The following is a 27,069-nucleotide window of genomic DNA, read 5'->3' as shown; positions in this document are numbered from 1 at the left end:
TCCTATCCACTTCTTTGGGTCTTCACTTTTCTATGAAGGCCTCCATATGCATACTTAATATTAAAACTTTTTCCCTGTTACTCTCTCTTTATCAGTCTAATTTGCAGGGCCCCATGTACTGAACATAAGAGGGTAGAGGAAAAAAAGTTGTTGTGTTTTTTTCCCTCTCCTACACCAGGCATTAACGACAAAGACCAAATACTTTTTATCAAACCACAGTGTTATTGCTTAAAATATATAAAATTTAGATCCTTTTCTGACATATTACTGTAAAATAAATTCCAAATAGATCTTAGGAAAAATAGAAGAAAATTGAAATGAACTTATTTGAGTAAGCCCTCTTGGGGTAGATCTGTGAAACTCATCAAACTTTTCCCCTGAAAAGTGTTATTCCATGTTATAAATTGAATTGTGTCCCCCCAAAAATATATTTTGGTGTCCTAACCCCTACCCCCGTATCTCAGAATGTGACTGAATGGGAAGACAGAGTCTTTACAAAGGTAATCAAGTTAAAATCAGGTAGGGACTTCCCTGGTGGTGCAGTGGTTAAGAATCTGCCTGCCAGTGCAGGGGACACGGGTTCGATCCCTGGTCTGGGAAGATCCCACATGCCGCTGAGCAGCTAAGCCGGTGCACCACAACTACTGAGCCTGCGCTCTAGAGCCTGCGAGCCACAACTACTGAGCCCACGTGCCACAACTACTGAAGCCCGCGCGCCTAGAGCCCGTGCTCCACAACAAGAGAAGCCATCGCAAGGAGAAGCCTGCAAACCACAACGAAGAGTAGCCCCTGCTTGCTGCAACTAGAGAAAGCTCGCGTGCAGCAATGAAGGCCCAACGCAGCCAAAAATAAATAAATAAAAATTTTTTAAAAAGTGAGGTAATGAGAATGGGCCCTAATCCATTATGACTGGTGTCCTTATAATAAAAGGGGAAGTTTGGACAAAGACACACAGGGAGAATGCCATGTGGACATAAAGGCAGAGATTGGGGTGATGTTTCTACAAATCAGGGAACACCAAAAGTTGCCAGACAGCCACCAGAAGCTAGGAGAGAGGCCTGGAACAGAGTCACCCTCACAGCCCCCAGAAGGAACCAACCTTGCCTTTACCCTGATCTTGGACTTCTGGCCTCCAGAACTGTGAGATGATCAAGGCCTATTGTTTAAGCCACCCAGTGTGTAGTATTTTGCTACAAAAGCCCCAGGAAACTAATATACTCCCCTGCCTCTGGCAGTAAGCCCTCGTGGCAATGTTTACAAGTTAGTCAAAATTTAAGGGAAGGTAACAGAAGCTACCCTAGTTCTTTTAAGCAGAATAGATTGAATACAAGGAAATAAAGACAGAAACTGTCAGGAAGGGTTGTAGGAGAGGACCCTGGGCTACATCTCTGGGAAAGTCTCTCAGAACAGCACTGCCAAAGCACCCTTACAGGGTAGCTATTATCTCCTACAATCGTGAAAGCAGGAACTAGGGAGCTCCCACACCCCAGCCCACAGCATGTGGCTGCAGGAGCATAATAACACAGACATAACTGCTGGGGTAGTCAGTTTCATTAGAGGCTCAATGAGCCATAAATCCTAGTGTTCATACTCTCTGTAGGTCCCTCCCTTTCAGTCTGGCCTAGTGACGTGCTTTAACCAGAAGAATACAGTGGAAATGATGCTAGGATGGTTCTAGACCTAAGCTTAAGAAGGCCTGGCTCCTCCATATTTGTACCCTGGGGAACCTTGGGCTGCCATAGAACAAGTCAGGCTGCCCTGTTGGAGAGAAACTTGTGAAATAGACCCCATGGAGAGAGAGAGTCCTGCCATCCCATTTCCCAGCTGACACTTCAGCTTGATGCAGTGACCAATGCCCAACGACCACAGCAAGGCCAGTGAGTCCAACTCAACCCAGGCATGAGCAAATGCAATGGCTGGCTTTTAAAACTGTGGCAAAAGACATGGAAACAACTTAAATGTCCATCAACAGATGAATGGATAAATAAGATGTGGCATATATATACACAATGGAATACTACTCAGCCATAAAAAAGAATGAAATAATGCCATTTGCAGCAACATGGATGGACCTGGAGATTATCATACTAAGTGAAGTAAGCCAGAAAGAGAAAGACAAATACCGTATGATATCACTTATATATGGAATCTAAAATACAACACAAATCAACACGACTGTGAAACAAAACCAGACTCACAGATACAGAGAACAGACTTGTGGTTACCAAGGGGGCGGGTAGCGGAGGGAAGGATTGGGCGTTTGGGATTAGCAGATGAAAACTATTATATATAGGATGGATAAACAACAAGGTCCTGCTGTACAGCACAGCGACCTATATTCAATATCCTGTGACAAACCAAAATGGAAAAGAATATGAAAAAGAATATATATATGGGGACTTCCCTGGTGGTGTAGTGGTTAAGAATCCACCTGCCAACGCAGGGGACACGGGTTTGATCCCTGGTCTGGGAAGATCTCACATGTCGCAGAGCAACTAAGCCCATGTGCCACAACTACTGAGCCTGCACTCTAGAGCCCACGTGCCTCAACTACTGAGCCTATGCACCGCAACTACTGAAGCCCAAGTGCTCTAGGGCCCGTGCTCCGCAACAAGAGAAGCCACCGCAATGGGAAGCCTGCGCACCGCAATGAAGAGTAGTCCCCGCTCGCTGCAACTAGAGAAAGCCCGCGCGCAGCAACAAAGACCCAACACAGACAAAAACAAATACAATTAAAAAAACAGAAGTAAACTGACATGCTGATATTCAGCCAGTAGACCATGATACGGGAAAAAAAAAAAGAATATATATATGTATAACTGAGTCACTTTGATACAGAGCAGAAATTAACATATTATAAATCAATGATACTTCAAATAAATAAATTGTGGCAAAATATGCATAATATAAAATTTACAATTTTAACCTTTTTTTAAAAAAAATTTGGCTGCGTTGGGTCTTCATTGCTGTGCGCGGACTTTCTCTAGTTGTGGCGAGCGGGGGCTACTCTTCGTTGCGGTGTGAGGGCTTCTCTTTGTTGCAGACCACAGGCTATAGGCGCGCAGGCTTCAGTAGTTGTGGCGCACGGGCTTAGTTGCTCGGCAGCATGTGGGATCTTCCCAGACCAGGGCTCGAACCCCTGTACTCTGCATTGGCAGGCAGATTCTTAACCACTGCGCCACCAAGGAAGTGCCTGCCCCCTGTTTTCTTCTAAGAGTTTAATAAGAGTGCGCTCCGCGGCCCCCCTCCCCCGATCTGTCTCTTGCTTCAACAGTGTTTGAATTCAACAGACCCAGGGACGCCCCTTTGCTCCAGCCTCCCACCAGCCTCCAACCTTTTTTCCAGTCGCAACCTTCGAATCAGCCACTCAGCTATCCCCGCTCAATGGGACCAGCCAGCACCATTTTTCGGGCTTAACTCCTTATTACCAATCAACCATGAGCTCCCAGATTCGTCAGAATTATTCCACCGAGGTGGAGGCCGCCGTCAACCGCCTGGTCAACATGCATCTGCGGGCCTCCTACACCTACCTCTCTCTGGTGAGGGTCCCCAGGACGCCCCTAGCCCAAGTTCCCCTCAGCTGCACACCTCCGGCCCTCTGCGCACGCGCTGGCCTTCTTTGTCCTGTTGGATAGTCAGAAGGCGGAGTCGGCATGCCTGGCCCCGCCTCCTGCTAACCGTTATTCCCGCCATCTCTTCCCGCAGGGCTTCTCTTTCCACCGGGAGGATTTGACTCTGGAGGGTGTGGGCCACTTTTTCTGCGAATTGGCCGAAGAGAAGCTCGAGGGCGCCTAGCGTCTCTTGAAAATGCAAAACCAGCATGGCGGCTGCACCCTCTTCCAGGACGTGCAGAAGCTGTCCCAAGATGAGTAGGGTAAAACCCAGTACCTGGTGGTAGGGTAAAACCCAGGACGCTGTGGAAGCCGCTGTGTTCACGGAGAAGAACCTGAACCAGGCCCTTGTGGATCTGCATGTCCTGGGTTCTGCCCATGCAGACCCCCATCTCTGCGACTTCCTGGAGCCACTTCCTAGATGAGCAGGTGAAATTCATCCAGAAGATGGGCGATCACCTGCTCGACCTCCGCAAGCTGGCTGGTCCCCAGGCTGGGCTGGGCGAGCATTTCTTTGAAAGGCTCACCCTCAAGCACGACTAGGAGCCTGCAGAGCCCAGCAGACTTTGAGGAGACCCCCTGATGTCAGGGCTTCTGCCTGAAGCCCCTCTCTGCAGCCAGTAGGCAGCTTGTTAACCACACTGGAGCCCTCTCCCCAGCCATGGACCATATGGAAACAATAAAGCTTTTTGCAGAAAAAAAAAAAAAGAGTTTTATAGTTTTAGCTCTTACATTTAGGTCTTTAATTTTGAGTCCATTTTTGTATATGGTGTCAGATAAGGCTCCAACTTTGTTCTTTTGCACATGGATATCCAGTTTTTCTTTTGCACATGGATATCCAGTTTTCCTAACACCATTTGTTGAAAAGACTGTCCTTTCCCCCACTGAACGGTCTTGGCAACCTTTCATACCAGGGTTTATTTCTGGGCTCTCTATTCTATTCCATTGTTCCATATGTCTGCCTTTATGCCAGTACCACACTGTTTCGATTACTGTAGATTTATAATAACTTTTGAAATCTGGAAGTGTGAGATCTCAAACTTTGTTCCTCTTTTTCAAGATTGTTTTGGCTATTCAGTGTCCCTTGAGATTCCATATGAATTTTAGGTTGGATTTTTTTCTATTTTGATAAAAAAAATCACTGGATTTTGATAGGAATTGCATCAAATCTGTAGATCGCTTTGGATAGTATGGACATCTTAACATTATTGTCCTCCAAGCCAAGTTTACGAGATGTTAACAAATTTTAATTACATGTGTGGCTCACAGTACTGGCTTAAACGTTCCTCAGAACACCACATTAGTTCACCCTATCAATAATATCACGTTAATCAGACTGGATAAACAAGAAGCAGGAAGCGCATTGGAGGTATTGATAAGACACATGCTGTCCAGGGGATGGGAAATAAACTTTACAAAGTTTCAGGGACCTATCACATCAGTGAAGGTTTTAGGAGCCCGGCCATCTGAGGAGTGGGCAGTACCTACTGGAAAGGGAAGGACAAATACCGCATCTTACCACTAAGAAAGAAGCCCACGCTCTTCATCCTACGGGCTCAGGCATCTTCAGGTTCTGGAGGAAGCATATTCTACACTGGGAAATACTGTTCTGATCCATTTTTTGGGTGACACGGAAGACTTCTAGCTTTGAGTGACTCCCAGGCCAGGAAAAGACCTGCAGTAGGTACAAGCTGCAATGCAAGCAGCCCTGCCGGTTGGGTCATGGGACCCAGAAATATCTGTAGATTGGCAAAGATGTCACACACAGTTTCTGCCAAGGATTCTCCCGACAGAGAAAGCACAGTGTCGACCCCAGGGTTGTGAAGCAAGGCCATGCACCGTGTTCCAGAGGAACTCCTGGTGTGCTACTGAGCCGATAGAGATGGAGGATCAGAACACAGGATATCACATGACATGCAGCCAGCGTGGCCCATCGTGAGTTTATTCTGTTGGAACCCCCAAGTATTTCAGGGTGGGCGGATCCAACAGTGATCCATCGGGAGGTGGATCCTAGATCAGGCGTTAGCAGGACCAGAAGACACAAATAAGCTGCATAAGCAGGTGGGTCAGACCCCCGTGACATTCACCGTCCCCCCCCCAGCTTATGATTGCCCCCGCTTATGACTGTATTGGACAGGCTGGAGTGGGGAGGTGTTCTTTATAATCAGCAGACAAAGGAGGGAAAAAGCTGAGCAGTATTTTCACTCATTTAATTCTTTTTTTTTTTAAAGCTCAATAACCTTGAATTTAACTTTTTTTTTTTGGCCCCCCCTGCCCAGCACAGCATGTGGGATCTTAGTTCCCCAACCAGGGATTGAACCCGTGCTCCCTGCAGTGGAAGTGCGGCGTCTTAACCACTGGACCGCCAGGAAGCCCCCTCATTTAACTCTTTGTCATGGAATTTTTAGGCATCTACAAAAGTAGGACAATCTCTAACGAACATTGTAAATCAACTATACGTCAATTTTTTAAAATGACAAAAAAAAAAAGTAAGATAACATGATGAACCATCCCCATCCCAATGACCTTTCCCCTAGTTTCACTACTTATCAACTCGTGGCCAGTCTGGTTTCATCTATGCCCCTGTGGTACGCAGAACAATGGTTCCCCCAAAGATGCCCACCTCCTAGTCCCTGGACCCTGTGCATGTGTTATGCTACATGGCAAAGGGGAATTAGGTCGCAGATGGAATTAAGGTTGCTAATCAGTTGGTTTTAAGATTAGGAGCTAATCCTGGATTATCTGGGTGGGCTCAGTCTAACTACAAGGGTCCTAAGGACCACAAGGGTCCTTAGAAGAAAGATGATGGCAGGAGTCAGTCACAGGAGGTATGACCAGAGGAGAAAGCCACAGAGGGATGCAGCAATGCTAGTTGTGAAGATGGAAGATGGGGTCATAACCTAGGAATGTGGGCAGCCTCTAGAAGTAATAAGAATCCTGGGGGATTCATTTAGGAGATGTCAACCTTTAAGTTTAGGGTGGACAGGGACTTCCCTGGTGGTCTAGTGGTTGAGACTCTGTGCTTCCAATGCAAGGGGCGCAGGTTCGACCCCTGGTTGGGGAACTAAGCACCCACATGCCCTGCAGCCTGGCCAAGAAAATAAAAAAAAATAAAAAAAAAAAGTTTAGGGTGGGCAGTTGGTATTGCACCTGAGCTCATGAGAGCTCGTGGGGTTGTCTGACTGGGATGGGCCTTGAATGGTTGGGTTTGGTGTGACTGGGGCTGGGAATGCAGTAAATTGGGCAGGTGTTGGGGGTTATAGCTGATGTGGTGATTGTAACCGGGAATTCGTGGTGGGGCCCGGAGATGGATGGGAACTTTTCTCCTCCTCCACCCTGACCCTCACCTCTCCCATCCCTGCCCAGCTCGAGAGCATGGCAGACACCACATCCCCAGCGCACACATCTTTATTAGACCAGATGTGGGATTCCCAAACCCAAACAGGCTGCTTCTGTCCTGCACCAGCCCAGCCATAGAGACCTTCCCCCTAGTTCCTGGGGAGACCAGCTCCCCTCTGGAAGGTGTCAGAAGTTAGTGGCTGTCGTGGGTGCCCTGGAGCCCCTGGTATGGCAGGGGAGAGAGTCACGGCTGTGCTCCGAGCCCTCCTCCGCTAACCCTCTGCGCTTAAGACGCTGCCCCTCCTGGAAAAGGGCGGCCACGTCCAACAATGCATCCTCGATGTGCTGCCCCAGCCGGTGGGAGTCCTGGAAGGAGAGATGTGTCACGTCCAGGAGAAGCTGGGAGAGGAGCTCCCAGGGGCTGAGAAACAAGAGGGCTGGGGTCCCTGCTCCTGGGTCTGAGGGATGAGGGGTTTGGGTATTAGGACTCCTGGATCATGGGGTGGTCGGGAGTTGGGAGTCTGCACTCCTAGGCTGTAGGAGAGCAGGGAGGTGGGAGTCCTGAGGGAGGAAGGGGCGGGGGTAGGTTAGTCTCACCGTTCTTGTGCTTGATTTTTTGCTGGAGATGTGGAAGGTGATCACATCATCCCCCATGAAGATGTAGGAAACACCATAACCATGGTCATCAGCCTTGACAGGGACAGAGTGAGGGCAACAACATAGCCCCTGGTCCCCCTCCCCACCCCCACTAGGTAGGAGTGCGGACGCCCAGCCCCCTCCTGCCTCCCTCAGGGCCCAGTTCCACTCACAGGCCCGAATCCACCACCAGAGGAAACATAGTCGGGGTAACTGTGGACGTCGAACAGGTGGATTTGCTGAACAGGAATCTGGCTGGTGGCCAGCTGCCACTGCTCCGAGTGAACCTGAGGGACAGAAGTCGGTCACGTGTGCGATAAAGACAAACTGACCCACAGGTCCGCGCCGCCTTGGCTGAACTGCCTATTTCCCTTAAATCTGTGCCCTTCTGCCCCTCCGCTTCCTGACGTCCCCCCTCTGCTCTTCTCCCTTTTGACCACACCCCTCTTTCCTTCTCCCAGAACCCGCCCTCTCTCCTTGTCCCCCCTCCCCCAACTACGCCCCTCTCCCTTTCAACCCCTGACCCCGCCCCTCTCCTCTCTGACCACGCCCCTCGCGTTTCTTTCCATAACCACGCCCCTCTTTCCTGGCCCCTTTGCCCTCTCCGCTCTCTCTCCCTTTCTTTCCGCTCTCTCTCCCTTTCTTTCCCGGGTCTCCCTAACTCTCTCCTCTGCTGATACCTCCATTTTCCAACATCACCCTCCTTGCCCGGAAGTGCCTCCCTTCTCCCGTGGTTTGCCACTTCCCTCTTTAACCCTTTCCCTGCACCCCAACCTGGTCCAGGAAGGGAGACTGCAGGTGGAGGAACTGGGACACGATGTAGAGAGCAAAGAGGTGGCGGTCGACCCCCTGTCCACTCATCGCTGCCTTCAGCAGGGCTTGGTGCTTGTCCACCGCCAAGCGGAACAGGGCGAGGCACTGTGGGTCCTGGGGTCCCCGGGGAGGTCACAGGTCATGGAAAGACAGGAAGTGGGCTTACTGCTGAGGCCTGTCACACCCCCGGCCTCAACCCAGCTTGCAACATCCCTGCAAGGCAGAGATATCAACTCTATTTTGCAGAAGGAAAACAGGCACAGAGAGGGGAAGTCACTTGCCCAGGGTCACACAGCAAGGCAGAATCAGGTGGATCCCCAGGGCTGTCTGACTCTAGGGCCCAAACTCCTTCCATTGAACCACAATACTTCGTAAGTTGTGGGGAGAGGCAACAGAGAACCCTGGGGGGTTCTGAGCAAAGAGGTTATACAGGGAACATGAAGAATGGTACAAATGAAAGGCACAAGGTCACATAGAGGTTAAATAAAGAGACCTACATTGTGGAACCAGGGCTCCCTCTTGGGTGCTCCCCCAGTGCCCTCTGTGTGACCCCCATTAAAGCATGTATCACACTGTGCTGAACTACCTCTGTCTCCCCCCATCAGTGAGCTCCTTGAGGTCAGAGACCGGGCTTGGTTCCTCCCCTGTCCCATCACGGAGCTTGGACCTGAGAAGGTGTTCCTTAAAAGTTTGTATATGTATGAATGAGTATGTGGAAATGACTGAAGCCTCAAACGAGGCCCACACCCACTGTCTTCTCTTTGTCCTCCATGGCTCTCACAAAGTTGCAGGCCTCCCTCGTGCAAGAACGCACCGTCTCTGTCCGCCCTTCCAGGAACAAGCGAGTCATGGTCGACTCATAAGTCAGGCAGAATTGACCCCTGTCCTGGGGACAAGGAGGAGAGGAGCCTGTCAGCTAGGTCCAGGAAGTCTTCACGGACTTGACCCACCTCTGTCTGGACCTCCAGCTCCTCCTACCCATGGACATGCAATTGGGAGAGAGAAATCAAGATGGTGGACCCACCATGGCAATAACCAAGAAGTCATTAAAGGGGTCAATGCGGCGGGTCTTGGGGGCCCAGGTGAACTGAGGTCCTGAGAGGGGGTGGGGGTCGGGAACCCAACTGACCCGAAAGTAGGCCAGCTGCAAGGCCATCTGGATGAAGCTGTCTGAAGAGAGGTGGCAGCGTTTGATGAAGCTCTTGCCGAAGTGGGAGAAGGGGAAGACGTGGCAGTCGATGTTTCCAGACAAGGTCTTGGCTCCCCTCAGGGCTAGAGAGATGGATAGATGGATCTGCCAGAGAAGGAGGAGGGAGGAATGGCCAGGGGTTACAGAAAGGGGTAGGTTAGAGCTGGGCATGGGGCTGGAAGTGATGGGAATGGAGTGAGGTTGGGGTGGAATATGGAAAAGGGGACAAAGAAGGGAATGGAGCTGAAGGGCTAGGTTAAAGATGGAGCTGGGGCTGGCAGTGAAGGTCGGGATAGGATTGGGGTTGGGGATAGGGATAGGACGGGGAATGGGGTTGAAAATGAGGACTGAATTGGAGCTGGGGATGGGGTTGGGATTGGGTATAGGATGGGATATGAGTTGGGGTTGGGTATGGGATGGGGTTAGGGTTGAGGATGGGGTTAGGGTTGGGTATGGGATGGGGTTAGGGTTGAGGATGGGGTTAGGGTTGGAGATGGAATTGAATTTAAGAATAGCGATGGAGTTGGGGATGGAGATGAGTTTGGGGTGGAGATGAAGTTGGGTTTGAGTGGGGATAGAACTAAGTTGACGCTGGGGATGGAGATGGGATTGGGGTTGAGCGTGGGGTTGGGTGATGGGAAGAGGGTTAGTGTGGGGTGGGTTTGCATTTGGGGATGGGGTTAGACTGGAGATAGGGTTGGGGTCTGAGGTTGGGGCTTTTTGGGGGATGGGGTGTGGGTTTGGTGTTGGGTTAGGGATGGGGTTGATATTTCGGTTGAGATTGCGGTGGGGATGAGGTTAGAGTCAAAGCCAGGAATTTGGGGACTTGGAAGAGAGGCCTAGAAACCAGGCCTAACCTTGTCTGGAAGGTCCCAGTGCAGCCGCTGGGGCTGGGGCAGTGAGGGGTCAGGGTGTCCCTTGCAGTGACCGTCTGCCGAGTAGCCCAGCTGAAAGCATTCTGTGGCCAGAGTGAACTGTGTACAAATGGAAGCTGTCAGAGTCCCTTCCTCCCCCTGGACCAAGGGACATCTAACCAGGGACCTCTTATGTCCCTTCTTAAGGGGGTCAGGGACAATCCTTGAGAAACAGAAACCTCTGATGGTCACAGGTGGGTTCTTGGGGTCATACTCATTGAGAGCAAGGCTAATACTAATACTCGGTGCTTACTGCCCTTGTACTTCTGACAGGTGGATAAAGAGCCACCAATGGCTGCCCCAGCCCTCCCAAGACAACCCCCGCCATGATCCTAGGAGAGGAGAGAGAAAGCTGGGCATAGCATGGGCTTCTAGGGGTCAGCATTCCTTCTGACTGAGTGGTACCCATGCCCTGCTGGTGGTTAAATGTTTTAAATCAGTCCTGATGGAACACCTACTACGGGCCAGCCTCCCACTTAATTTCTCCCTAGAAAGAAGGGATTAAGATCCCCATTTTGACATTAGAACTAAATGAGAAGAAGAACCTCTCACTTTATGCCTTAGAGTTTCCACTTCTCTTTATCTTAGTCTATGTGACATCTCTTTGTTCAAAGTCAATATGCAGAGATGACAGATGACAGGCAGTGTCTTGAGGGTCTGAGGTTAAATTGAATTGAGAGTGTCATTTACCAATATAATCAAAGGCAAATTCCCATTTTATAAACAATAAACAGGCACAGAAGACTCAGTGCTTACCTGGGGCTGCTCTCAAGATCTGGAAGCAACCTCCCTTCCCCTCATACATGCCTGATCCGCACCCTGGATCCCAGCTAACCCCTCATGCAACACCACGAAGACTGGGAAACTGGTGGGGTGCAGACACCACCCCTTATGATTTAGGTACTAAGTGAAATAGAGAAAAGAGAGATGCTAAGGTTCTCAGGACTGGAGGGGAGCTTAAAGCTAAAAGAAAATCCAAGCTTTTCACCTGATGAAGCAGAAACTGAGGCTCAGAGGAGGGGAGTAACTTGCTGAAGGTCACACAGCAAACCAGAGCTGGGAGATAGGTCTGACTCAGTGTGAGTATGATATGGTTGGAAGGCCTCACTCACACTCTGGTCTCAGAGCATTCTGGATTCTTATTCTCGCTCTGCAACTTCTGATTCTGTGACTCTGGGCAAATCACTTCCCTTCTCTGAGCCCCAAATGCCCATTCGTCAAAGAAAGGTCATAGGGAATTCCCTGGTGGCCCAGTGGTTAGGACTCAGCGCTTTCACTGCTGAGGCCTGGGTTCGATCCCTGACTGGGGAACTCAGATCCCACAAGCCGTGTGGCACGGCCGAAAAAAAAAAGAGAGAGAGAGAAAGAAAGGTCATAATCCCAGACAACCTTTTTTGCTGCAGGGCAACCCTGGTCTGGTCTCTGCCTCTCTCTGAGCCTCCGTTTTCCCTCTGACCTTAAGGCGCTGGAGAGGAAGGTCTTTGGAAATGGGGGCGGGGGGGTGGCAGCCCCCAGGGTGGGGCCGGCCAGCTGCCATACCTCCCACATGTGTCCTGAGATGGGGCAGTCAGCCCACGAGTGCTCCACGCTGAGGCCCAGCTTCCCGTTGGAGAAGACGATTAAGGAGAAGGATTTGTCAAACCAGCTGCGGGGGGAGAGTTCAGAGTATTCACCAAAGAGGCCAGAAGGGACGTTGGGGGGCTCTCTGTGGGAACTCAGGGGGTTTCCGTGGGGAGATCTAGGAATCAGGGCTGGGGTCCTGGTATGGGGAGCTCTAAGAAGGTGGAGGTACTGATGGTCTCTGAGATGTGTCTCAGGTTTGGAGAGTTCAGGGCTTTTGAAAGAATGTGATAAAAACGGTTCAGGGTTTACGGGTGCTGAGAGCTTAGGCGGACTCTCCCAGGAGCCTCAGAAATCAGAGTGGTACCTGGTGGGCACCAAGGAAGTTGTCTGAGGATCTCTACGTAGGCGTGGTCCCAGGTGCGAGGTCCTGGGTTTGGGGTGCCTGCATTAAGGTCTGAGGATTCCATGGTTTGCAGTTCTGAGTCTGAGGTCCCCAGGCTTGGGGTCTAGCTGCAGGTCTCTGGGTCTAGGGGTCCCAGGTTTGGCATTTGTTAATCCTCAGATCTGGGGTCACTGGGTCTGAGATTCTGAGTCTGGAGTCCCAGGTCTAGAGTTTCTCATGGTCTGAGGGTCCAGGTCAGGGGTTTGGTGGTCCTTAGATCTGCAGTTCTGGATCTGGGGGTCCCAGGTCTAGCAGTTATCTGCTTCAGAGGTCCCCAGTTCTCAATGCATTGGGTCTGGGGTCACATGTGGGGTGGGGTCCAAATCCCCAGGCTGACTCACCGGTCGTGGCCCCTGCCGGCCAGCAGGGCGTGGGCGTAGGCGTCTAAGGAAGCTGCAGGGTCCTCCCTGGTGAGCCCCGCGGGCTCAGAGTCGAGTGATACAAAGAAAGCAGCCCCTTCGACGGCCTCCAGGGCCTCCTGGGCCTGGGTCTTCAGGGACCTCCGCACCTGGGCCCACATGTCCCTGTCGGGGGAGTGCCTGAGTTCCGGCTGACTCTCTACCATGCCCAGCCTCCACCCGGCCTGCAACCTCAAGACGCTGGCTGGGCCTCCGGGCCCCCAGATCTGTGACCCTCACCTCGGAGCAGCGGTCAAGGCCGCCAGATGCTCCTCGTGGGGGCAGGCAGGAGAGGGGTCGTCCAGGATTCGCTGGAACTGCTGCTCCAGGGCCCGCGGGGAAAGCAGGCCACTCTGGGAGTGGGTCCCCACGCGGAAGAATCGGCCCCGGTGGAAGACGGCCACGTGTCTGCTGTCACGAAGGTGGCGGATGTGGTCTAGGGGTGATATATTATAAGAATAACGTGCTCTGTGATGACCTAGACGGGTGGGATAGGGGGCGGGGGTCCAAGAGGAAGGGGATATATGTATACATATAGCTGATTCACTTTATTGTACAGCAGAAACTAACACAACATTGTAAAGCAGTTATACTCCAAAAAAAAAAAAATAATGACCTTTATTAGGCACTTACCAAGTGGCTTGCAATGTCCGACACACTCCTTTAGTCCTCACCACCCTAGGTACCCTTATTATCCCATTTTAGAGAAGAGGAAACTGAAGCTCAGAGAGGGTAATAACTTGCCCAAGGTCACACAGCTTGGGAGTTACAGAGCTGGTATTTGAACCCAGGCAGGCTGGCTCCAGAGAGCGTGCTCTTAGCCACTACACTGTTCTGCCTCTATCAGTGAGGAGGGGAGAGGGGGCTCACCTTTGTGGACCCCGGGAATTCGCGTGGTGTTGAATATCTTCTCATACTGGGCAGAGCACAAGGGCCGCATTCCCATCAGCAAAGTCTGCAGGAGGTCATGGGTCCATGAACTGCCTCCCAGGACCCACGTGGCCTCATGGTCTCAGGACCACAGCCTCTGTCCCCAGCCCGCGGGCGCAGCCCTCTTACCGGCAGGATCTCCTGGCGGTTCAGGCGGTAGCGGTACAGGAGGAGGGCGTGGACTGCGTTCCCGGCACGGGCGGCCTGCACGGGAGTGGGCGTGACATACAGGAAGTCCTGCGGGCCGGTCCAGGGGATAGCAAAACGCCTGGGGTCAGGTTTGCCTCTGATGGGGGCACTGACCCCAAACACAGGTCTTGATCCCAACAGAGGCAGGATAGTGAAATCCAGATTGTGATTGAGGTCACTGACCCTAAACCCCACATTCTACCCAGACACCCCAACCCTAGACCCCAGGAACTATGAACCCCATCCCCGGCCCGGTTCCTAACCTCCTTCTCCCCTTCTCACCATCATATAGTAGTTGCTATTCACCATCAGTGAGTTCCGGGAGCGCAGGTACACAAATTCTTCCCACCAGTCGCTGACCTAGGAGTGGGGCAGAGAGACACACAGCTGCGGTGGCTGGGGTCAAGGTACGGGGGGGCAAGTGGGGGAGGGGAGCCCCCCAAGACTTTGCTATGGCAAACAGGGAGGGTGGAGCTCCATGAAGGAGACATCAAGATCAATAACTAGCAATAACCTAGAAGTCCATCGATGGGGGATCAGTTAGCTTAACCATGTAACCCTCATGTTACGGAATACTTCATAGCTGTTAAAAATAAGTTACATCTGGGCTTGCCCGGCGGCACAGTGGTTAAGAATCTGCCTGCCAATGCAGGGAACACGGGTTCGAGCCCTGGTCCGGGAAGATCCCACATGCCATGGAGCAACTAAGCCCGTGCACCACAACCACTGAGCCCGCGTGCCACAACTACTGAAGCACACGCGCCTAGAGCCCGTGCTCTGCAACGAGAGAAGCCACCTCAATGAGAAGCCCGTGCGCCGCAACGAAGAGTAGCCCCCGCTTGCCGCAACTGGAGAAAGCCCGCGTGCAGCAATGAAGTCCCAACGCAGTCAAAAATAAATGAATGAATTAATTTTTTAAAAAAGTTACATCTATATTACTGACAGAGAATGAGTACCAAGACAGGCTGCAGAGTGAAAAAGGCTAGGCACACAACAAGATATATGAAACGATCCCATTTTATTTAAAAAAATACTACTAAGACCCAACCTGTCCACCAAGCGGATGAATAGACAACCAGAATGTGGTCTATCCATACGATGGAATGTTAATATAAAAAGGAATGAAGTTCTAAGTCTTTGGGGCTACAGCATAGATGAACCCTGAAAACATTATGCTAAGTGAAATGACTCAGACACAAAAGGACAAATTCCATTCCTATGAAAAATCTAAAATAAGCCAATTCAGAGAGACAAAGTAGAACAGAGGTTACCTGGGGCTTTGGGGAAGTGAGAATAGGGATATTTTGCTTAGTGGACACAGAGTTTCTGTTTGGGATGATGAAAAAGTTCTAGAGAGAGATAGTAGTGATGGCTACACAACACTGTGACTGTACTTAGTACCACTGAATTGTACACTGAAAAATGGTTACAGTGACAAATTTTATATTATGTATGTTTTAATCGCAATTAAAATTATATATGATATTTATGTTTTATATATAATATTAAATATTAGTGTGTTATATGATATATAACATATTACTAAATACTTTAAAATTATATATTATAAATAAAAATTATATACTTAAATATATATATATATCTCTCTCCCTGGGTATAAATATATGTATATATACACTCAGAAAAGACTCTGACCAAAGTGTTTCTCACAGGCGATGGTGGGAGAAACAAGAATTAAAGGGAGGTAGTCAGAGAGGACTTGAATGTTTTCTAGATGTTTTTCTTTCTTCTATGTCATAGAATCGCATAGAGTCTATGAAGACATACATGTTTGCTTGCGTCTTAAAGTTGATGGCATCCTACACTTCCTTACACTTAGACTAGGCAGGATGTAGTTGTCATTCCCTGGGAATGTGCAACATCTTCTGGAAAAATCCATAAGTTTCCAGCAAACGGTAGAAAAGTTCTATATCTTGACCTAGCCAGGGGTTATCTGGTTATATGCATACATAAAACTTCATTAAGCTGTACATGTAAGATTTGTGTATTTTACAATACTATATGTATAATATTGTGGAATTCCCTGGCTGTCCAGTGGTTAGGACTCTGCACTTCCACTGCAGGGGGCATGGGTTCAATCCCTGGTCGGGAACTAAGATCCTGCATGCCCCTGTGGCCTGGCCAAAACAAAAAAAAAATTGTAACATTATATGCATATCATGTACCATTTTTTTCAAAGAAAAGCCTCACCAGCATCAAAGCTTGCTAAAGTCTATGACTCAGAAGAAAATCCTAGAGATAATTGTGGAGCAAGATTTTAACTTCCAGGAACCCAACTGCTGGGATGGGAGGTGGGGGGGGGGGAGGGGCGTTGGGGAGGTGGCGATGAATCAGAAAATCTCCAAAGCAAAGCAAAAATTAATCTGGTTTTAATAAAGGCCACTTTAGTGCTCTGCACCAATGGCTTTAGGTACATTATAGGATCTTTCAGGAAATGCTGCATTGTCAAGGTTCTTGACAACACAGAGGATGAAGCTGTGCGGAAAGTAGGAAGATATGGACAAGTCTGAATCAAAAAGCAATTGAGAAGAGATGGATTCTGAGCGTGAAAGTCTTAGGGATGCCTAGGCCAATTTATTACAATTTACATTTCCGTTTTTCTGAGCTTGCTTGGGAGTGATAGTTGATACAAATCTATGTCTAAGTAAGTCTGAGCTGTTTTAACGTATACAGTTGATTCTCATTACTCGCGGTCGTTATGTCCTATAAAGTGGCAGTGAACGCTGATTAGCGAACACTGAGCCATTGTTCCAAGGGGAAATCAGGGTCAGGTTCCTTCCAGCCCTGTTCCATCTCAGCTTGGAACATGTGCATCGCGCAAGCCAAAATTTTTGCCATCCTGCGCATGTCCGTGAATGACTATGAAAGTGCCATGAATACTGATTTGGGGTTACAAATACATTTTAGCAAGTCGGCAAATCTGCAAATACAGAATGCATGAATAATGAGGATCGACCTATATAATAAGTAATAAGAAAGCACTGTGTTAGACTAGTTCTTTTCCCTTAGTTGTCCATAGATAATGGTGTATGTTATAACTGGCAGTGCCTTAGAGGTACAATGAAATATATCAATGAAATATATATAATATGGTGTGTACATACATTATTTATATGTAATAAACAACACATATTTATATACTTTATATATTATATAATTGCTATATTATTTATATGTGTATATATATATATCTTTTAAGAGCAGAATCTGGTCCAAGAGCATGAAGGGAAAAAAAAAACAAACCTTAAAACTAAGGCTTATTGGGCTTTCCTGGTTGCACAGTTGTTAAGAATCCGCCTGCCAACGGAGGGGACATGGGTTCGAGCCCTGGTCCGGGAAGATCCCACATGCCGCAGAGCAACTAAGACCGTGCGCCACAACTACTGAGCCTGCGTCCTAGAGCCTGCGAGCCACAACTACTGAGCCTGCATGACACAACTACTGAAGCCTGTGTGCCTAGAGCCCGTGCTCCGCAACAGGAGAAGCCACCGCAGTGAGAAGCCCGCGCACCTCAACGAAGAGTAGCTCCTGCTGGCTGCAACTAGAGAAAGCCGTGCACAGCAACAAAGAACCAAAGCAGCCAAAAATAAATAAATTTATGAAAAAAAAAACCCACTAAGGCTTGCATAAAAAAGAATGAAATATTGCCATTTGCACAACATGGATGGACTTAGAGATTATCATACTAAGTGAAGTATGTCAAAGAAAGACAAATATTATATGGTATCACTTATATGTGAAATCTAAAAAAGTGATACATCTGTCTCTTCTTCCTACCTCCACCTCATCACATGCTGCCTGACAGATATTTGTGGCTTCCTACGGAATGGGAGGCCTGGAAGCCGCTTACAGGGTGACTCGCTTACTGGTTCTATGCCTCGGTTTCCCAAGGATCTCAACTCAGAGTTCGTTATAGGGCTCTAGCTCCTGAAATCATAGTAGAAGCCCGTTTGGCGTCTTTGCCCAGACAGGGGAGAGGAAACAAGAACTGGGGGCGGGGCTTAGAGACTCGGCAGGTCAGAGGAGGGGCTGAAACGTTGGAAGGGGCCCGGAATTCTGATTTAAATATTGGAGGGTTGGGGGCGGAGCTCTGGATGTGGGCGGACCCTGGAGGCGGAGCTTAGATTATTGAAGAGCCGGGCTCAGAATGCGGGAGCATGGGGGGACGGGGCTCAAAATGTTGGCACAGGATGGACGGGTTCCAGAATATGGGAGAGGAGGGAGGAGCTCAGAATATTGAAGCCATCTGGAGCTGGGTTTAAACTATTGGAGCGTGGGGGTGGGGCTCAGAATGTTCTCACGTCTGGAGTGAAGCGCCAATCTCCGCTGGGCCTGGGGGTTGTGGGCGGGGCGTGGGGCGGGGCGAAAAACTCGCAGGGTTAGGAGGGCCGGCTCAGAACCTTTGCCTACAGGATGCGGTACTCACGTAATTGGACGCCCACCAGGACTTGAGCTGAAGGTACCACTGCAGCAGTGACGCCTGCAGCCTCAGGAATTCCCGGGCTAGGGCCGCGGTCCAGTCGAAGTCCTCGTCGGAGAGGACGGGTCGGACAGACTCCAGATACTGAGGGGCAAGGAGGGGAAGACGGCAGGTCACACCCCACTGCTCAGCAGCCTCCCGCCCCATCCCCGGGGACCTGGCCCACCTTGCGCACGGTGTCCTGCACGGAGGGCACAGGCTGACGCGGCAGGGAGCGTTGGTAACTGAAGAGCATTGGGTGGCGGCCGGAGAAGATGCGAACCAGGGCCTGGCGGAAAATTAGTGGTTCATTAAACTCCTCACTGCAGCCCGGCAGCCAGGTGTTGGGGGTAGCGGGGTGGCAACCCACAGAGAAAATGGGGCAGAGAGAGTTTGAGCAGGGCTCTGCCCCTCCCATACCAGCCAGGTCTTGGTGCGTGAGGACATGGCTCCGTGGGGTTGAAGGAGCCAGCCGTGGTAGGACAGAAGTAGCCTCAGGGCCACATGAAGCGTGAAGATCAGAGCTCCCCACAGACACGAAGCAAACAGCGCGGCCGCCAGGACCCCCCGAAGCCTGTGATGCTGTCCACCCCTGGGGTGGGGGGATAGAGAAAAAGAGTATAAGCCTGGGTCTCCTGGCCTCAGAACACCCCTCCCCTCCAGCCCCACCCAGCGCCTGCCGTTCCTAACACTCTCTGACTCTGATCTTTTAGCTGTTGGAGGAATATCCTGAAGCATTAGAGTTGGTCAGAAAAAGTCCAGTTTCCTCATTTGTGAAGTGCTAGGTGTGATTTTCTCTCGGTACGCCCACCGTCTCCTCCCAGGACTGCGGAGACACCAAGTTTCTAAAATCACTTCCCGTGGAAATTGGCACGTGCTTAATAAATAAGAGCTGGTATTTCTATTGAAATATACCAGATCAAATTACACTGTAAGGCAGTGGTTCTCAATGTGTGGCCCTTGGACCAGCAGCATCAGGACCACCTGGGAGCTTGTTAGAAATGCAACTTTCTGGGCCCCATGATCTCCATCTCTTGGCGTTCAGGCTAGCAATCAGTGGCGTAACAAGCCTTCCAGGTGACTTCAATACAAACTCAAGTTCAGGAAATGCTGGTCTAAAGATACAGTAAATCAACATGTTTGCAAAGTTGCAATCAGACAGGCTGTGAGCAAATCCCACCTGGAGGACTCGGGGCGAGTCACTTCCCCTCTGTGGGTAAATCTAGCCTTCCTAGAAATTTCTACGTCTGATCCTGGATCTGCCCTTTGAGGCCGTCTGCACAAAGTTTGAATCGTCTTCCCCAGGAGGACTAATCCAAGAGTTAGAACCTGCCACATCACCCACATCTGGTTTCCAAACCTTCCCCAACAACTATAATAATTCAACCACTCCCATTTAATAACCTCCTAGTACTGTACTGAATATTCCACATGCATGATTTTGTTTAATTCCTCCAACCACCCTAAGAAGCAATTATTATTATCCCCACATTACAGGTGAAGACCCTGACACCAAGAATGGTGAGGTCTCTTGCCCAAGACTACACAACTGTAGATTAGCAGAGTTCATACTTCCATTAGTATATATAACCATAACTGGATATTGTCTAGTTTGCCACCATCCCCTTTAGCAAGAAGCAGCCAGGGTGGAAAATGTACAGAGACAAGAGAGGAAATCACCTCCTTTTACTTGAGTCTGTACCTTTATTTATCTGACCCCAAGTAAGTCTCAAGGGTTGCTTTTCTTTAACCGGCATACATGCTGATAGAGAAACTTACTGGGTGGAGGGAAAGGGATTAGGAGGTTACTGGGCTGAAGTGGGAGACCTCACCAGTCTGGCAGCAACTCTTTGATTTTCTCCATCAGTCCTAAGGAAGGATCCAGCTGGAGGAACCAGGCAAGCTGGATTGCACTGAAGAGGAACAGCCAACTGAGGGGGCTAGCAGGGAACACACCTGAGAGAAAATCGTTCTGTGGAGAGGAAAGGGCACCTATTCAATCAATTATCCCATCTGCTCAGCACCATTCTTAGATGTTGATTCAGCACTGAGCTGGGTGCACCAGACGCCGTGGGGAACAGACACATCTGGGTCTTGCCCCCAGGGAGGTAAGACGAGAATGAAGTGAGTACTAATGGCGATAGGATAGGGCAGGTTGCTCAGCCTGAAGGAGTCAGGGAGGGCTCCCCGGAGGAGAGGTTACTCCCAGGCAGGACCCCGAAGGTGAAACTGTCAAAAAAGCAAACTGGTATCCCATATACAGCAGTGTCCAGAGCTCAGGAGCTGGCCATGGGATGACTGAGGAATGAATGAAAGTGTTGGGTAACTAATCAGACTCCCAGGGAAGCATGCTAGAGTTGACTAACATTTCTTTTTAATTTTTATTTATTTATTTATTTTTGGCTGCGTTGGGTCTTTGTTGCTGCCTGCGGGCTTTCTCTAGTTGCGGCAAGTGGGGGCTACTCTTCTTTGTGGTGTGTGGGCTTCTCATTGTGGTGGCTTCTCTCGCTGAGAAGCACGGGCTCTAGGCGCGCAGGCTTCAGTAGTTGTGGCACATGGGCTCAGTAGTTGTGGCTCGCGGGCTTAGTTGCTCCACGGCATGTGGGATCTTCCTGGGCCAGGGCTCGAACCCGTGTCCCCTGCATTGGCAGGCGGATCCTTAACCACTGAGTCACCAGGGAAGCCCCAAGAGTTGACTAACATTTAATGAGCACTTACTACATGCCAGGTGCCATTTGCAAGGCTTAAACTCTTTAATTAACTCCCAACAACCCCGTGAAGTAGGTACTAAGATGTTCTCTTTTTACAAAAGAAAACACGTAGGTTCAAAGTCACACAGAGAGCATGGTTAAGCCGGGATAAGAGCTACTGTTGGTTTTGGTATCACCACCAGGGCTCAAGAAACCACTCCCTCTCCTCTTCCCACATTTTAATGACCAAGAAGGCCTCAGAGATCATGGTTTAGACCTTGGGCTCTGGAGTCCCCACCCTCTGGGTTCAGATCTCTGCTCTGTCACTACCTAGTTGAGTGACCGCAAGCAAGTGACTTTACCTCTCTGTCTCAGTTTCCTCATCTGTAGAGTGGGAACAATCCCAGTACTTGGCTCATAGGGCTGTCACAAGGGCTGGATGAGGAAATATTCCACAAATGCTTACTGCAATCCAACAGCAGTGACAAGACAGCAAGATTCCTGCTCTCATGGGGGATAGAGACAATACCTACATAAGTAAAGGCTTTAGTGAAGTGGGTCGGATGACGAGAGGCGCTATGGAGAAAAATAAAGCAGAGGGCTCGGGGTGCGGGGAGCAGAATGGTAAATTGCATAGCTCATAGCCAGGCACACTGTAGGTGCTCAATAATTATTATGACGATCCTCTCTGTTGCTAATCTACTTCTCGCTGGAGATGTAGTTACTTGACAGTCTCCCTTTGGCTTGGCAGGAAAAGGTTACTGGCAAATGTGGTTATTTTTGTTGTTTAATTTTTCTTTTTAAAAGAAATTTTCAGTTCTTCTATCTAGGGCTCTGTATTGCAATAGAAGAGGGGCATCCTAATAACAGGAAATGTCTCCATAGCACTTCCCAAGTACAAGGAGCATTATTAAATTATTTCGTTCCCCTGTCACTCAGTAAGATAGAAATTATTATTATCTTCATCACATAGGTGAGGAAACTGAGGAGATAGGAAGTTTGAAGAACTCGTCGAAGGCTACATGGCCAGGAAGTGGTGGAGGTAGGATTTGAACCCAGGTTCCCTGGCTCCAGGGTCCACTGTCAATCACTTAAACCATCCGGGATGCCTTGTGACCCTAATGCACCAGGATGAACCACAAGGCACCGAACTCTGAAGTCTGCCGTATCTCAGAATTTCATATTCATTTGGAAATGATTTCAGATGACAAATCTGCCAATGAACCACCCACTAAGTGCCGGATGCCACGCCACATGCTTGGCCCAAGTGACCCACTGCACATAATTCACAACAGCTCTCTTGGCATAGATATTGAGATCACATTCTAGAAAAGCACCCCAGGGTAGTGGGGCCTCAGCATGGACTCCAGAGCCAGACTGCTAATTCTAGCTCTGCCTCTACTTCTGCATCTTAGCAGCTGTGTGACCTGGGAAAAGTGAAAGCACCTCTCTGGGCTTCTCTTTCCCCATCTGTAAAACGGGACTAATGATAGGCTTACCTTAGAAGACCCTAATGGGACTTCCCTGGCAGTCCAGAGGTTAAGACTCCACGCTTCCACTGCAGGGAGCGTGGGTTCGATCCCTGGTTGGGGAACTAAGACCCCACAAGCCGCGCAGCACGGCCAAAAACAAAAAGTCTTAACGAGGACCAGATGAGCAACAGAGTCAAAGGGCTTGGTTGGTACAGAACCTGAGACACATTACTACCTAGTTTGATTTTAGAAATGAGAAAGCAGAAGCTCAGAGAAGTGACTAACATGCTGGAGGCTACACAGCACCTGCGTGGCACGTAAGACAAGAATCGTGATGCTGGAGCGGTCACTTCTGTGAGCCAGGCCTTCTGCTAAGACAACTAATGCTTACAACAATCCCTTGAGGGAGGGACTGTCAAGGTTCCCATTTTTTACGTGAAGAAAGTAAGGTTTAGGGCTTCCCTGGTGGCGCGGTGGTTAAGAATCTGCCTGCCAATGCAGGGGGCACGGGTTCGAGCCCTGGTCCGGGAAGATCCCACATGCCGCAGAGCAACTAAGACCGTGCGCCACAACTACTGAGCCTGCGTGCCACAACTACTGAAGCCTGCATGCCTAGAGCCTGTGCTCCGCAACAAGAGAAGCCACCACAATAAGCCCACGCACTGCAACAAAGAGTAGCTCCCGCTCGCCGCAACTAGAGAAAGCCCGCACGCAGCAACAAAGACCCAACGCAACCAAAAATAAATAAATAAAATAAATTAATTAAAAAAAAAAAAAGAAAGTAAGGTTTGGCAATGAGTCTATGGAATTACAGCTCTGGCATTGCTGAGGGCACAGCCCCCATCTTGGGACCAAGTTCCAAGAGCTACGGCTTCAGGGTGGTTCCTGGGGTCCCAGATTGGAGAGGAAGGATGTGAGAGCTCCACGTGACCATCAGGGAGAGAGGCAGCTATGCGATAGAAAGGCAAGAGTTGTCATTATTACAATTATCAATTAATACTAATATGAGGTTCTGGTGGGGGCCATGGCAACAGGTGACATGAGTCAGAAAAGAGCTTCAGAGGTGACTCAAATACAGGGGTGACAGTCAAAATATTCAACACAGCAACACCAGTCCAAATCCATCTATAAGCATAGAAATCAGAACAGTGGTTGCCTTGCAGTGAGGGTGAGGTAGGGAGTGCTGGCTGGAAAGGAGCTCGAAGGAACATCCTAGAATGATGGCAGTGCTGTCTTGATGGGGAGTTGGTTACACAGGTATTATACCGGTTACAAAGATATTACAAAATTCAAGGACTGTACACTTAAAACAAATCTGTGCATTTTTCTGTATATAATTAGATCTTAGTTTAAGTGTCTATTTATGTGTATATATATAAATGTGTGTATTTAACCACAGGTTAACATTTTAACTGCTCGGTTGGCCTGAGGAGCAGGGGGCTCCAGGGGCAGGGTCTCTCTGGGGCTTTGGGTTAGTGGCTATTTACTCACTGGAGCAGATACATCTCTATTTTAATAACCATTTTAACAACCAATATGGCCATAGAAGTGTGATCCACCCTGCTCAAATGTCTCAGCTTCCAGAGATCCTCCTGGGCTGCCCCCTGGTTTTATTATAACACCTCCATGCTCCCTCTTCCCTGCCTGCTTTATCTTCCTCCATAGCACGACACCACCTAAAATACTCTATGGTTTGCTTATTTATCTTCTTTATTGCCTTCTCCTCCAGCTTGATCAAGAGCTCCATGAGGGCAGATCTGTCCCTCTTGCTCCCTGCTGTGTCCCCAGTGCTCCAAACAGTGCCAGGCCCTTAACAAATGCTCCACAGATATTTGGTAAATGACAAACAGTATTATAATCTAAAGCTAACCCTTACTCAGCACTTGCCATGGGCCAAGCACTTGGCTCAGGGCTTACATGTAAGAATTCGTTTAATCCTCGAAACTGTCCTGTGAGGGAGGTGCTACCATCACTCCTGTTTCACATGTGGGGAACCTGAGTCTCAGAGCAACGTGGCTGCCCAAGGCCACACAGCTAGTCAGTGGCAGAGCCAGGATTCAAACTCAGTCCTGGCAGACCCCACAGGTGTTCAAGACCTGTGTTCACAGAAAGACGGTGTGAGCAGCAGGGAGCCTCCATACGTAGATGGTGCCAGAGTTCTAGAACCGGGGAGTCTGGGGCTGACGTGGGCTCTGGGTAGATGTTGGCATTCTAGGGCAAGGGCAAGGAGCAGGAGCTTGGCTTTTCCAGAGCTGGGGCAGCAGGGTTTGTGGTGATGGGTAACTAGAGGATACAGACAGTGGAGGTTCACATCTCAGAGCCGTAGGGAGGGTGCGCCACATACGGGAGAGGGTACTGGAGGTTCACAGCAGGGGCAAGGAGGGGCCTCTCAGACCCAGTGGGTAAGGACTATGGGAAAGGGGGGCCTTCAGGATTGGCGTGTGGGCTACCCAAGATGTTGATCAGGCCATGGGGTTCTGGAACGGGAAGCACCTCGTTTAGAGCTAGAGATGAAAGGGAACGGTAAGGGGACTGAGTTCTAGAAATTGGGGTGGAAGTTGTGTTTGTGGGTGTGGGGAGAGTGGGAAGGGCTTCCAGGAAGTGGCTACAAGAGGTGAATGGCAGTTCCCAGTAGGTGAGGTTGAGGATCCCGGAAGTGAGCCATAGAGAACCCGGAAATGGCTTTAAGGGGTCCTGAAGTAGACACCAAAATTCCCAGAAGGGGTGACAGGATCCCAGAAGTGGGACCACCAGGATGCCGGAAGGGAGCCTTAGGCATCCCGGAAGCAGGTAACTGGATTCCTGGAAGGAAACCAAGCCGCAGCCCTCCTCACCCAGAAACGGGACAGATGCCTTTTCCAAGAGCGCAGTCCGGAGAGGTAGATCTCCTGCAACATCGGGGCACTGAGCTCCACTTCTCCCGCGTCCGAAGTCAGCGAGGGTCGGAAGCCCACGGCCTGGTGCGCTTCAGCCATGTCACGCTACAGCCCTGGGAGGAGGACAGAGGGTCATTCTCCAGACCCCCAGCCCCTTCTCCGCAGACCCAGGAATACAGGACGCCAGCTCACCCTTCCCTAACCACCTGAGGGGTCTTGAGGGTCCTGGCCGAAGACTCCGGTATTGGGGGGACTTCAATTGGGGACCTCTGTGAACGCACAGAAAGGCAGGAGGGATAATTTGCGTTAACCCCTTTTGCGGCTATTCTGAGAACATGGTGCGGGGACAGTGCGCCCCCCCCCCAAGGGCCTTTCAAGATTCGGGGGTCGGGGCGGGAAACCGGTCCAGGGTGAGTTGCGGGATCTCGGGAAAAACATTAGTCCCAAACCCATTTGAAATGAACACCTGCCAGACGTTGGCATTGTCCACTCCATTTCCGCTTCCCATTCCAAGGCTGGGGATGGGGGGTGGGAGTGAGGGGGGAGTTGGGTGGGGGTTCTCTATAAATTCATACGCTCTGGGGTAGCCCAGCGTCCCCTCCCCCCGCCCCCGGGCTGAAGGGGATGGGGGGAAGCACCCTACTGCGCATGCCTCGCGGGCAGGGATGCTGAGGCTGAGAGCAGAGGCGAGCGTCGAGGACAAGTGATGGAGAGGCCCGCACTCCCAACCCAAGACACAATCCTCCAGCCCCCACAGGAGCTCGGGCCCCTCCAGTCCGGCACTTACCACGCTGAGTCAGGGGTCCGCCGATCGGATCCTGGAGACCAAGCCCGAGTACACCCCCCCGACCCCCGATTTAGAGCGCCGGACTCAAGCCTCCCGCTTGCATATGTCCAATCCCAGTGACTATGAGTCCAAGACTTGGTCGATGGGCCTCCGGAGCACCTGTCCGCCTCCGACTATCCAACATCCAGGAACCCGGATTTCTGTCTCACGGGTGCCTCGCAGGGTATTCAAGTCCTAGGGTTTATCCCCGCCCCCTTCCAATCTTCTATCCCCGCCCCTTTCCAATCTCCGCGCTCAGTTCCCGCCCCCTTCGAATCCCAGCGTCCAATCCCCTCCCTCCGTTCGATCCCCAGCCCACAGACTCCTACCCGCCTGATTCTCCACCATTGGGCCTCCCCCGTTCTACGCAGCACCTCTCCTCCGAACCCCAGTTTCTTCGGCTCCCCAGTCCACTCTTTGTCTCTCTTCTTTCTCTTTGAGGAAGGAAGCTCAGCTTGGAGCTCACAGCGCACGCGCGTGGGAGCCAGAGTGAATCTCAGCCCTACCACCTAGGTAGGGGAGGGAGGAGGACTGCTTTGGGGTCAGGTCGGCCCACCAAAACCACCCACGGAAGATGCAGCTGCAGGGATTAAGTTGGCGTGGAGGTGCTACAGCAGATTGGATTCAAGTTAGTCAGAGGGACTTCCGTGAGGGGAAAAGTGCGTGGGTAAAGGGGAGGGGCTCAGGGACCGGGCTCAGAT

At 50.3% G+C, this 27,069-nt stretch overlaps 1 protein-coding gene across 1 annotated transcript; it reads right to left on the bottom strand.

Moving 5' to 3' along the window:
- Positions 1-7,003: 7,003 nt before the first annotated feature.
- Positions 7,004-26,852, bottom strand: CPT1C (carnitine palmitoyltransferase 1C). The gene is made up of 19 exons (XM_068527569.1): positions 26,698-26,852; positions 25,501-25,655; positions 20,337-20,476; positions 18,925-19,096; positions 18,692-18,793; positions 18,472-18,609; positions 14,307-14,384; positions 13,965-14,072; positions 13,776-13,860; positions 13,146-13,341; positions 12,849-13,031; positions 12,042-12,147; positions 10,446-10,562; positions 9,529-9,693; positions 9,151-9,285; positions 8,361-8,513; positions 7,760-7,873; positions 7,548-7,640; positions 7,004-7,316 (listed from the first exon to the last, which is right to left on the bottom strand). The coding sequence occupies exons 2-19, from the start codon at positions 25,639-25,641 to the stop codon at positions 7,137-7,139; spliced, it is 2,406 nt and encodes an 801-aa protein (XP_068383670.1). The 5' UTR covers positions 25,642-25,655; positions 26,698-26,852; the 3' UTR covers positions 7,004-7,136.
- Between the last annotated feature and the right edge of the window lie 217 nt (positions 26,853-27,069).

The sequence above is a fragment of the Eschrichtius robustus genome, chromosome 19 (genome assembly GCF_028021215.1).
Source record: "Eschrichtius robustus isolate mEscRob2 chromosome 19, mEscRob2.pri, whole genome shotgun sequence".
Lineage (NCBI taxonomy): Eukaryota > Metazoa > Chordata > Mammalia > Artiodactyla > Eschrichtiidae > Eschrichtius > Eschrichtius robustus.
Note: the sequence above shows the minus strand (reverse complement) of the source record. Positions and strands in the feature narration are given on the sequence as shown.

Coding starts and splice junctions, on each gene's coding strand:
- CPT1C (XM_068527569.1), bottom strand. CDS start 25,641: ATGGCTGAAGCGCACCAGGCCGTGGGCTTCCGACCCTCGCTGACTTCG. Junction 10,563..12,041: donor TCTCAGGACACATGTGGGAG/GTATGGCAGCTG, acceptor ATTTGTACACAG/TTCACTCTGGCCACAGAATG. Junction 9,694..10,445: donor ACTGGGACCTTCCAGACAAG/GTTAGGCCTGGT, acceptor CTTCTCTGGCAG/ATCCATCTATCCATCTCTCT.